Source organism: Pholcus phalangioides, unplaced genomic scaffold (genome assembly GCF_987345545.1).
Source record: "Pholcus phalangioides strain wild (caught in Gottingen) unplaced genomic scaffold, Ppha-v1.0 ptg000014l_1, whole genome shotgun sequence".
Taxonomy (NCBI): domain Eukaryota; kingdom Metazoa; phylum Arthropoda; class Arachnida; order Araneae; family Pholcidae; genus Pholcus; species Pholcus phalangioides.
Window position 1 is genome coordinate 21017564 of NW_028301607.1, and position 13444 is coordinate 21031007.

The 13444-nt window shown below is 34.8% G+C and overlaps 1 protein-coding gene across 4 annotated transcripts in view; it reads right to left on the reverse strand.

The window, feature by feature from the left end:
* Vps13D (vacuolar protein sorting 13D) overlaps positions 1-13444 on the reverse strand; it is a 561523-nt gene that overhangs the window by 78660 nt on the left and 469419 nt on the right. For all 4 annotated transcript variants that reach the window (XM_089241869.1, XM_089241867.1, XM_089241868.1 and 1 more), the window contains exons 66-67: positions 10596-10713; positions 297-600 (exon numbers count right to left, since the gene is read on the reverse strand). In XM_089241869.1, the coding sequence (XP_089097995.1) occupies positions 297-600; positions 10596-10713 (422 nt within the window). The remainder of the gene's footprint in view (positions 1-296; positions 601-10595; positions 10714-13444) is intronic.

A 13444-nucleotide genomic window follows, 5' to 3' on the forward strand; every position in this document is an offset into this window, starting at 1 on the left:
AGAATACAGGCATGCAGACCGTACGTATGTTGACACTAACAGAGCGACAATATGCATTGAGAAGTTCAGTAAGAAAAAGAATAGTGTTGATATATGAAGAAGTTGGTAGTGAGATTTTGATGTATTGAGTCACAATAAAGTTTGTTCTTATCGTAAATAAAGCCTGGAGTACATTGCTTTCCTCCATGGCCATTGCTGGTAATTGAAGGGATTGCTTATGTAATTGAAGAGAATAGCTCGGAACTTTAGAATTTTCTCAGTCACAAAAATGAACAAAATAGCCAGAAACTTCATACCCGATCTTAACCCCAAGTGATTGCCTTCTGATTGAACACACAAGTTTGCATAACCACAACATAATCTGCCATCTGGTGTAAACTTCCATGTTTGAGTAAGATGTCGCCTAGCATCTTGCTTTCGCAGCATTAGAGGAGTAAATTCTCCAGGCTGAGGACATACTGCAGCTATGTCCAGTACTAATCTTTGAGGACTACTGATTCCAGAATATGATTTGCTTAGATCTGAAGGAGGACCAGAACCTTCATGCTGAAGAAGGCCATTGCTTGTCATTCTCCATAGCTGTGATCGTTTCCCTGCTTCCTAAAAATAAAAAAAATTGAAAGGATGGAATTAACTACACTTTAGTTTGGGCCATATCCACTTTGATTTGCACTCTTAACACATATATATTGCACAAAAAACAAAACAAAAAATGAAATCACTATAATTAAATTTATTGAACATGAAAAAAAAATATATATTTCAACACAAAAAAAAAATACGAACACAAAAAACATCACTTTTTCACAATAAACCTGATACTTTCTACTACAAATCTGTTTTATAGTGGAATAACTAAATCTAACAGACTTTACAACGATTATTTATCATAATTACTAGTCATTAAATAATTATGACATAATGAAAGCAAAACCATTAATTAATTGCCAATTAAGTAGCAAATAAATTAATGAAAATAATTTTCCAACTTTTCAAATCTTCCTTGAATTCTTCTAATGCATTCTGCATTCTTGATTTGTCACTATAATTGCATCAGAATTTTTCAAAATACCTTTCAGCAGTGTTCAAAATCATTGATGGTCTGAGACCACTGATTAAACAATGGAACTACAGAGAAAAACATTGTGTTGGTCCGAGAGACCAGTGGTGAACCACTTCACACCCCCATTGCAATACATTGATCACAGAATTTTCTATTGGAGAATTATGATTCTCAATCGTTTTATGGTGTCACGATCGTTTTATGTTGTCTCAGCCAGGTAAAAGTCGAATAATAAATGTTTATTGCTGTAAAAAATATTTCAAAAAACTGTCTCTGCCTAAATTAAAAAATATATGAGAGAATCTGGTTTTGATATGCTGCATTATACAGTATATGCACTAAGTGGTGCCTAAATCCTATAACTCTCCGTCGGACACAATATGTTGACCACTAAGTTTGGGCACAATGTGCTTGATAGGCGCATAAACAGAGAAAACATAATTAACAATTAATTAAGTTTATTTATACAACCGCCAAGTGATAAATATCATTATTAGGGGGGTACCAAAAAAAATTTTTTTTTTTGCAAAAAAACTATGCATTTGACGTAAAACTAGTCGAACAAATTTTAATGAAATTTATGACCTACTATCAAACACTGTAAATAAATTAAAATAAGAAAATTGTTAAAAAAACGTTCACAGTATAAATGTATATTCAGTAATCTTCACAGAAGGGGGCTACCGTCTCCAGTAAAGCGTAGATTGTGCACCATATTTGCACATGAATTGCATCATATTTTCAAAAATATGATGAGCTTGGGCACAATGAGTTTATCTGAACAAAACTTGAACAACTTTCCAAGGTTAATGAAGGTCAAGGACAAACTTAACTCTAAGCATAGAGTACATCAACACAAAAAGCTACTGGGAGCAGCAGCTGCCAATACCGCCTAGTGGAAGGGCGTCAGATCGGAAGGGCGTTCCCTGTCAGATCAAATGCACCAAGGGTTAACATCTATTCGATGAATCAATAATAATAATAATGTGATCTTGACGTATTCCCAAGGGATCACCATGATCCGGCAAGGGAATTTGTTAGTGTTAGGTTAATAGACATCCATGCCCGAACCGGGATTAATATCAATATTTTTCAACATTTGCATTTGATCTTTTTATGTTCTCCCAATTAAATAACTTTTTACTTTTTTAAATTCAGGAAGAATCTTTGAAATGAATCTTGTGTCAAAAATGGAGTTCTCAATTCATGCATGTCAGATCGTCTTTCTATGATCAACCCTCATTTTTCTGGTATTTGCATGTCCCGGAATCAGGATTGGTCTGATTTTGCCCAACAAGAAAAAATCCTTGAAAAACCAACCAAAAACTACACCTTGAAATTGCACTTACTCGCAAACATTATGCTTTCTAATGGTGTTATTACATTGTCAGACTCTATCTAAAGAGAGATACAGTAATAAATCTATGTATTTGAATGCAATTTCGATTGTAGGGGTTAGAGGAAAAACCCATTTATCATAACAAGATGGAAAATGATTTTGCCCCCCCCCCCAGAATTTCCTGTAATGAGCTACCACTAATATAATTATTACTTAAATAATTGCCATATATTACTAGGTCTATTATATTTGTGTAGGTCACAGCATGTACACTTGTTTTTTTCTCATGCTCCAGTATCATAAACCTAAAAACCCTGAAAAAACCAGGTGGATTGGGCTTTTGCCAATCCTGCCCGGTGTGGGGAGGGGACCCTGAGCCAAGATTGTGTTTTTATGAAGGGAAAAACAGACCCCTCAAAAAATCATGTGTATGCTACTGTTTGTGTCATTCAAATTTTATCATGTTTGAAATACAAAACTACTTTTTTATAGTTATTTTATTGAATTTTTGTATATAAAATAATATTGCACTGGAATATCATTTTGAGACATGAATATCAGCCGATTCTTAATCCTTTAGCATCCATCTGATGAATTTTTATTTTTCCTGTGTGGGACAAAAATGTGGGTGGTTCCTTTCTACTCTCCCTCCCTCAGGATCGTCTTGAGAGTATCATAGGCCCACAGACCAAGTGATTTTTTTGAGGCTATGCCTGGTAAATTCTTCAAAAATTGAACTATTTGTTTTCCTGAAGCCCCTGGGCCCATGTGTTAAGACGGAACTGCCCCCATTCTAGAGTGTGTATATTGTGTTGCCACTCAAATTGAAGCAGTGACTTATACATAGGTAGCTCAAATCTGACTCCATAACAAATTTAAATTCCAGAGATCGTCAAAATATAGCGTTCATTAATTTGAAGAAAAACATGGTGCGTTACACACATAAAAATTAATATATGAACAAATAGAAATAACAACTTGACTCTGTACAAGAAACGAAAGCCTTCTTCCGAATGGCGGAAGAGAGAGATAAGAAGAGAACACGCATATGAGAGCAATGTGTTGACAGGTATACGATAATAGCAGCGTGCACACTTGCAGACAACGCCACCACAGGGGATTTTTTTTAATGGCTTTTTTTGTACCCCCTTAGTGGTAAGTCACTCTTATAAATAACCAGGGCCATCATTTCAACTTTTTCCGGGGGGGGGGGGCAAAGTCCATGTACTCAATGTATGTATATATATATATACACCATTTTTAGTGTATTTTCAAAAGCCGGAGGGCAATGCCCCCCCCCCCTAAATGTGTGACAGGCCTGTAAATAACATATTGTTACGAAAATTATGTAAATAGTCATCCTTTATTATGTTTTATGTCATTTTCACCTGTAAATAATTGGTGGTGCATTTTTTTTGTAAACCCCTCGAAATTTACACCAAGTTGAGACATTTGGCAGTGGCCATAAATTAGTGCTACATGATGCTGAATGGGAAATGTAAAGATGTCACGCGAATGATTAAGACTATTCTAGAAGGGCTGTTTTGCTTTTATAAGTGATGCCGCCAGAAGCGAACTAAAGCCGTTGTTAAAATTGTATTGAGAAGATGAGACCTTATTGGTAGATCGCTCTCGTTATTTGTTGGTCATGTTGCATCAAGATCTCTGCTTGTAAATAGCTGTTCTGGAATCAATCTTTGACGTCCTGCATTTTGTTTCATATATATCCTCTACTCATTTCAAAGACTTGTGTGAGACATTATCTGGAGCAAATTTAGGGAAATGAATTAATATTATTCAGAACAGATTTTGTTTAGCACAGTGCTTCTTAACCGCAGTGACACTGCCCAGTACAGGGCAACATGAGTCAAACGTCAAACCAAGCTGTGAGCGATTTTCAGTTTCATTTTTCTCATTTACTTCCTGTTAGTCATATGTATAACTGGGCCTTCCACTTTACAAAAACAAATTATCTGGGCTGCGGGCTTTGATAGGTTGAGAACCACTGGTTTAGCAGACCACTCATGATGACTGCAGACCAGTGGGTTTTTGTTTGTGGGATCAGTGACTTTTATTTTTCAATTCTAAAGCTGACTTTCAGTATCGATTTGGGATGTTAAAATGACTTTTCAGATGCTTCAAACCTTTTTATCACGTCATTTTGAATAAAATTGATAACTTTTTTTCATTTACCCAATTTTTATAAAATGTAGCAAAGTTAATACAGGATGGAATGAGTATAACTTCAAATGCTGTCTCTAGCAAAAACAAGAACAAACTACTTTTCTAAAATGATTACTATTGGTTCTGACTTTTCTTTTCAATCATCATTCTCTCACCAAAAACATTCAATTAGCTCCTTCAGACTTGTGAAGCAGTATGGTTTTTCAATACAGTCTCATTAATAGAGTGATGAAGTAAGTACAGCCATTCTAAAGTGTACAGTGTGCAAAAAAAACTCCCACAGGAAATCCATGCCGATTAATAGCAAGTAAGCTTTAAACAGTCATATAGCAAATGACAAAAAGTGAATTCATGTACTCTTCCTGACACAAACACACAATTAGCTTCTTCATTTATCTTTTTAGGCTTTCCTTTTTGGGGAAGAAAAATATCAAAATTTTTAGCCACTCGTAACTGAGAGGTACATCGCCAAATGAGTTGCATAAATGAAAAAGAAATTGCATTATTTTCTCATATCTTGGGCTGGGAACGCAGAAAGTTGTCTCATAACTGAGTGAAACATAAAAATATAGGGTGTATAAGTGAGAGAGATTACTGTATATATACAAATCTTTTTCTTTGTAATGACTCAGTTTTTTTTCCTTTGACCCTGACTTGAAATATTTGTTTGTTATCCAGTAAATTTGGAAACCTGCTTCTTCCAAGGTTGAAACTATTCTGATATTTATAGATATTTGTATGGCTTTACGGTTAAGATGAGTAAAATAATGGGTTGATTCACAAAGAAATCTTGTATCTTGGAATTTATGGGTTACTTTCAAGAAGAAATGGGAGTTTGTCACTGCTGACCTGTCACTAAAGACATTCTCTTATGGGAAATGTTACAGTTGCCCCAGATTATTTACGACCGAACGGTTAAAATGGGGGGGGGGCATAGTGGCATGCTTTTGAAGTTTTTTTTTACTCTCTGAAAATAATGAATCCATGGGTCTGAAAAAAATCATGAATCTCTCTTGAATGGCAGGAATAGTCACTTGTATACAACTTCGAATTTTCTCAGCACAAGAATCTTAAGTTTTTCTAGAAAAAAAAAAAATTCTCTAACTAGGATCATCTTAAGAGCATGATGGGGTTCCCTGAGACGAGTGATTTTTCTGAGACCCTACCTGGTAAATTCTAGAAAATTTTAACCAGATATAACTTTTGTGGGCCCCATACATTAAGAACTCTAAAAATTTACACCTAGGCAAAAGATTAATATGAAAATATTTATATCTATAATATATAATTATATTTATAATTATAGATATTATAATTATATTTATATATTTTTTTCATGAAACCTATGTGTAATTTTTCAGATGAAACAAGTATGTGGGAGCAAAAGAAGGATGAAAGCACATATCCATGATAGAATGCAGCCATTGAAGATGAAAATTTCATAACGTCACAGAAGAAAATCCCAATATTTATTTTCTATGTGTGATGGTGTTATACATACCATTATTTTTCAGCGATCTCAAATACTTCCATATAATCCATATAAATATGAATAAATTATTTCTGATAATTGATTTGTCGTTATTTCTTAAGTAAGGAAAATTTTAGCTTTTTTTATGTAGTTGCATGAGTTTTTAGTTTGTGTCTTGGTTATGTTCAAGTTACAGTGTAAATTTTAAAAGCAACAAATTACTAGATTATTGTGATTGCCATGTAAATACAGTATATTTTAAAAAAAATCCAGATTTAACTACCATTCCTGTTAGTAGAAAGAGGGATGGAAAATGATTTTGTTGATGAATAATGATGTCGTTGAATCTATATCAATATACACTGCTGGCCACCCAAATTGCAACACCAAGAAAGACAAGAGATATCGCAACAATATTTATTTTGTAGATAACATGTTGACCAAGCATCAAATGATTAAATTTATAGACTTCTGTGAAGTGTGGTTCCTGCCAAAATCAGTAGCCAGAGTAGCCGCCATTGTTGGAGATCACCGCTGCCACACGCCTCAGCATTGATTCAAAGAGACTTTGGATGTGTTCTTGGGGTACAGCAGACCAAGCAGCTTCCACGCGTTGCCAAAGTTGATCTGGTGTGGCAGCTGGGGATGTAATCTGGGTCAATCGTTGAGCAACCATGGACCACATGTTTTCTATCGGCGAAAGATCCGGAGAGCGAGCTGGCCAGGGAAGCAATTCAATCTGGCGATAGACGAAGAACCTTTGGACAATGCGTGCCACGTGTGGTCGCGCATTATCCTGTTGAAATATGGCTGTGGGCAAGCCCTGAAGGTAAGGAAGGACAACTGGCTCCAACACCTCGGAGATGTAGTGCTGGCTTTTTAAAGTACCGGCAATGCGTACTAGAGGAGTGCGAGAGTGATATCCAATACCGCCCCATACCATAATACCCGGTGCAGGACCAGTGTGGCGGTGCATAACGTAGCTGTTCAGCATCCTCTCTCCACGGTGTCTCCAGACTCGAATCCGACCATCGTGGTGTTGCAGACAGAAGCGTGACTCGTCAGTAAAGACAATTTCATTCCATTGTGCCGTCCACATCCTTCTTTCATCGCACCATTGGCGGCGGAGACGTCTGTGGTTCTGCGTCAAGGGTAGACGAAGCAATGGACGTCTTGCGGACAGACCACTCTGCTGTAAACGGCGGCGAATGGTACGCGCAGACACTGGATGATGCGGTACAGACTGAATGTGCTGTGCTATGGTTCGTGATGTGGCTGAGCGATCCGTCACTGCCATACGCACAATACGCCTGTCATCACGTGAAGTGGTGCACTGAGGTGGATGCGATCGAACACGTCGGTCCGTCGTACCCTCCTGCATCCAACGATCACATATCCGCATTACAGTTGTTTGGTTTCGTCCAACACGACTACCGATTTCCCTGAAAGATAATCCACAATCTCGGTAGGCCACTATCTTTCCTCTGTCGAACTCGGATACTTGATCAAAAGATGATCGCTGTTTTCTACGAGGCATAATTGATCGTTTTTTTGAAAAAACCACAAGAAAAACACAATTGCCGTACTTCAAATCGTCGAAATCTCCAAGCCTTAAATAGCGCTTTGAAGTGGCGCCACAGGCGCGCGTGATGTGCGTCTGCGCTGAAATTCTAATCATTTGCATATCTCACCTCCGCTAATGCATGTTGTAAATTTCATATTATATGCATGCTTCCTTCAGGGTGTGGCCAGCAGTGTATATGTCAATTTTTTCAAAATTTTTAGTCTGACTATTAGTTAGCATCAGTTATACTTGACTATTAGTTTACCCTTGAGTTGAACATGATTCAAAAGCAATGCAGACAAGAGGTACACACAACAAAAAAAATTTTTTGTCTACACTAATGCCTATATTGACTGTTATAGATTTGAAACTTTGTTTACAGATGATTTTTTAGTTTTAAGAATCTGTCTCAGCTTCAAGGAAGTCCTTTTAACTTATATGTAATAATGAACTCTTTTAAATATAACTTTTTATGTAAGCTAATAAAAAAAACTAGCACACATGGTGAAACAGTTTTTGTACTTTCATACTTTTCTTAATAAGTGTGCACACTCGAAAAGAAAACTGTTGGGTGTAGCATTTTACACATTGGGGGACACATCTTGTGTGCAGGATTGAATAAAAAAATAGTATCTTAAGAAGTGATGAAATGTTTATCATCACTCCCCATCATAGTCTCAGCTATTAACTTATTTGGCTAATAGCTATATTTCATATTATTAGCCAAACAAGTTAATAGCTGAGACTATGACTGTTTTGTAACTATATTTGTTGAAACGAACTTGCATGCAACCAACAGTAAACATTTCATCACTTCTTAAGATACTATTTTTTTATGCAATCCTGCATAATTGAACGTTCATCGTCCATCACAAGAGGAATTACTATTAGCACTAAAATAAAAATTTTTTAGAAATCAAATTTACTGAATTTTGAACTTTTTAATTGTAATATGTTTATCTTATTAGTGTTCACAAAATTGTGATTTCAGGTACATAATCATGATTTAAAAAATATTCAGATAAATTTGGAAATTTTTAAAAAATTAATTTTATTCATATTTTCTTAAATATAAATTTTACACAGTTGCAAGAAGAAAAACCGCCACTTTTTCCTTCATTTCATTCATGATTAATGAAACTTGTATATGCGGATAAATACTTTTTTTTTCAAAGCAGTGAGAATCTTATATGCTAATTACACACGGGAAAATACAATACGTGCTATATAAATTATTTACAATAATCTCTCTCTCTCTAATCTGAATTAGCAAGTTAGGGGTTGTTCAAGTATTACGTAAGCAAATTTTTTGTAATTTTTGACCCCCCCCCCCTTGTCAGCAAAATTTCGACATCAGCTCTGCCCCTTTGAATCCTAAAACATATTGATGTAAGGCGACTTGATGAGGGGGGCATAGGGGGGCTCATGCACTCCCACCCAACGATCAAAAATTTATTTTTTAATGCAAAAAATATTTTTTTAATTGAAATTTTGGAAGAAAATACCTTTATATGTTATTATAATCAATTTATGTTAATTTCATTTTTATTTGAAGGCTAAAAACCGTAACTCAAAATTTATATTTAATAAATTCATTGGGACACACCCTCTAAGCCATATAATGATGAATCGCATAAAGGCCCTTGTCCCGCGAACCAAATATGGCTATGGGGATTATCTGATGTGGCCTGCCCTCCTCAAACCTAATTTTGTAAAAATGAACTAAGTGGCACATTTACAGATCGCTTGTGTCCCGTGGTACAATTCCAGAACATTTATGCAGCCCGTGGCACATTTTCAGATCACTTAATGACCCGGGACGCAGTTCCAGAAAACTTGAGCAATCTGTGACATATTTAGAGATCCCTTGAGTGACATGTGACGTAGTTTTAGAGCACTTAAGTGGCCCCCAGTGCAGTTCTATATCACTCAAGTTACCTGTGGCACATTTTCAGATTATTTAAGTGATGTGTGACACATTTCCAGAGCACTTAAGTGGCCCGGACACAGTTACAGATCACTTGGATCCGCGAAAAAATTAGAGATCACTAAAGTGGCTCTGTACGGCACTTATCAATAGTGGGGGGGGGGGAGAATGTTACTTCAAGTTCCCACAAACTATCGAAAGGTTTTCTCGTTTTTGGCTCAGAGTAAGATGTCATTAAAAATATTTCAAATTTTCATAGAGGGTGGTTGATGACATAAGCATTATCCAAACCCCCTTCCCCTTGTGATCAAAAGTCAGAAAATCGGAACCCCCCTCCCCCATAAATGATGACGTAATACTTGAACGACCCCTTAGCAATGCTGTAGCGAAATGAAAAACCATCATTATCGATATCTTGGGAGTAAGAAAGGAAAATATAGTTTGAATGATGTGGAATTTCCATTAAAAAAGGGATGAAGATAACATTATTTTGCTTATATCGAAAATGAAAATTGCTTCCAATAAAAAAACATCCAATCAGCATCGAACCTACTCTTTGATATACGCCAAATACTGGCCAACTGAATCGAGTTTCACTTGATACGCTCTTGGTACTGGTCCGAGAATACCAATTTTGTGTTGAAACTGAAACGGGTTTCAACTGATCCACATTTCAGCCCTCTGAGTGATGAATATGGCTGTTAATCTTTGACAGCTCATAGTAAACTGCAGATGGGAATGACATCATATGAGAACTATCTACAAATCAACTTGAAAAATCTGTAGTTCCCTACAAACTAACTTAAAAAATCGACAGTTCACTGCAATCTGTTGAAGATGTTAGGGATCTCCTAGCACCTGCAGGAGTGTACAAGATTCTGTGTTTCTACATTGGAAACTACGATTTAATAACAGAAGAGAAAATTATATATTTATTTGAAATCACCACTGCACTTGAATTACATTGGTGATCATTGGTGATATTATTGTAAATGAGGGGTTATTTTTATAATAGTAATTGAAAAGTACTTCTACCCAATTGCTTACCATTTTATTCAAAATAACTCTTGCTCCAGTAGGAACATCAAGAACCAGTTCTTGTTCTGCTATAGACTGGGTTATCTCAAGAGGAACATTTGTTTGAAGTATGTCTTTAAAATCTTGCCTGTATAGAGAGAAGATAACCTGGATGAAGTTTCACTTTGGATAACTGAATTTTCCCAACAAGATAAAGGTAAAACAATAGAAAATAAAGCTTTGAATCAACTATCTACAAGCCTTGTTACATAAGTTAATTAGAATAATGCATTAGGTACTTTCTGTTGAAATTTTAATTTGATATCAATTATTTCAAACTTGTTTTCCTTCATTGCTTATATCACAATTATAAAAAAAATGCAAGCAATTTAGAAAAAATGTCACTCAGTTTCATAAAAAGAGCAAATCCCTATTACTTGTGTGATAAGATTGTTGTTTAAATCTTTCAGACCCAAGCATTACTTATTTGGAATTTTCATGATGTTTTTGCATTATTGATACTCAAAAAATACATTAAAACATAAATGTCTCCGAAAATTTTTATTTCTTTCAAGTTTTCAATTTTTTTTTGTCAAATTTTGGAGCTTTCTAAGTAAGGATAATTTTCATTCAAATTTTCAGCCAAGACGATGCAGGGTATATTTATATTTGCATACAAGCATACAATTTGTTTTAGAATTTTATTTCTAAATTCAGTGCTGCCCTCTGATGGAAGCCCCCAAAGTTGACATATTCATCTCAAAACACACACCATCCTATAAGTCAAGGCTTAACTCCCTGAGGTTGAAAAAAAAAACCCCCACAGTGAGAAAAAGCAACCATCACATCTGTGGTTACAGGGTTTGAAAGGGTTATCATAATGTTAAATATCAAGCAAACCCTTAACACTTTCGGGGTCTAAGCTCGAGCCTGACTCGGGATGCAGTTTTTGTTCAAGGGAACTAAGCCAGAATCAGACTTAACTTTTAACTCCCGTAGCTATAAAATGGATGAATATATATGTTCCTAGTGTTTTTAAACATAATATATAAATCTTCTAGTTCCAAAAAAATATATAAATGGCAGCAGCTAATGAACGTAGCTTTATGAAACGATGTAGAAGTAAGTATAGTTGAAACATATTTGTCTTCCTAGGTACAGTAGCCATGTTTGTTGTGTTTCGCGATGTCTGAAACAATTTTTAGACTTATCAGATACAGATGATTTGGCTGAAATTAGAGATATATTAGCACACGATTCTTTGTCAGAGTTGTCAGATTCAGATGATCCAAAATATCAGTCCGATTATATATGGGATTCAAAATCGCAATTCTGAAATGACGATAGCACTGGTAAATATATTTGATTTTTTGCTTTTGAACAATTTTGTATATACAGTCGAATCCTGTTATAACGAACTCCAAGAGACCATAGAAATCACTTTGCTATTTCAAAATTTTGTTATAAAGGAATTTGAGGTATTAGCATTTCTCCTAAGTAAACTTATTTGGGGGATTAGAAAAGTGTTCATTAAAACGAGATTTTCACTATAACAGTAATTATTATTCATTTTATATGATGGAAAAGAGCAACAAAGCAAATCAAAGGCACAAAAAGGAAAAAGATTCCGGAAAGAAACTCGAACTCATTGCAAACCTTGTGTTGTTGCTCTGTGCGTAAATGTGTGTTTTGAAGTGTACCATACCAAAGCCAATTTTACAAGATGATATATATATATATTTTTAAAAACTATTTTTAGATATTTGTACAACATTTTGGTAAGTTTTTATTCAGAATTGTTTGCAATTTTATGTTGAAAAATTATGTTTTTTATGCAGAACTTCTTTAAAATTCTAAAACATACTTTTTAATTATTTCTCATTAAGTATTAACTATTAGTAGGCCTACCTTTAATTGCTATATTATGAAAGAAAAGAGCTTTAAATTCCTAACTAAAAAAGCTGTTAAAGATTACATATTCTAAGTATTTAAAAAAAAATCATGAAAAGTGTCAAAAACCCTCAGTCCACAGGGACAAACATAGTTGAAATAGCACAGACCCGAAAGTGTTAAACATGATTCATACAAGAATGTTAGCAAAATTTCTATGTTGCATCAAAAAGTATAATAATATTCATGCCCCCCCCCCACATCCTGGAACCAGGCCACTGGGTAATGCCATGCCCCTATGTAACAAATTTATAATAATAAAAAAGATTTATCTCAGGCCCTGCCAGCTCCACTCTTGTGTGGGTAATTTAATAATAGCATTTTCTACCAAGAAAACTTTTTTCTACTTTTTTTAACATTTTGTACCAAAAATCCTGGCATGCTAGCGAATGTTAGAGAATGCAGTTTGAATAAACCAGTCATCTGGCTATAATTGAATAGCATATTGCACTGATTTTCAGCATAATTTATAATTGTTTATTTATTAAAAAAAACATACAACACAGAAAGACAAAGAAAACTACAAAATGTACACTATTTGAGCAAAAGGGATATAATCTTTCCATGGGTCAAACAGTAACACAAATGGGACAATTTTCTTGGCAACCTTGAAAGTGTACATAAAAAATAATACTCAGTAATAAATACACAATAAACAGCGATACTCAATATCTAAATTAACTTTTCTTTTTTTGAAGAATACTGTTTAAAAGTTAACCCCCATAAAATTACAGCACTTAGTTAATCATAAAATAAAATGAACTGTTCAATATCTGTTATTCCAAATATATATATACACACAATTTATTAGAACTTTTTAAACATATTAAGAGAAAGCTGTTGTCTATATTAAACTCATTACATTACCTTGGAGCAAGAAAGCATAAAGAATTTTTGTAAATAGTTTTTCTTGGTAATGGTATATGATA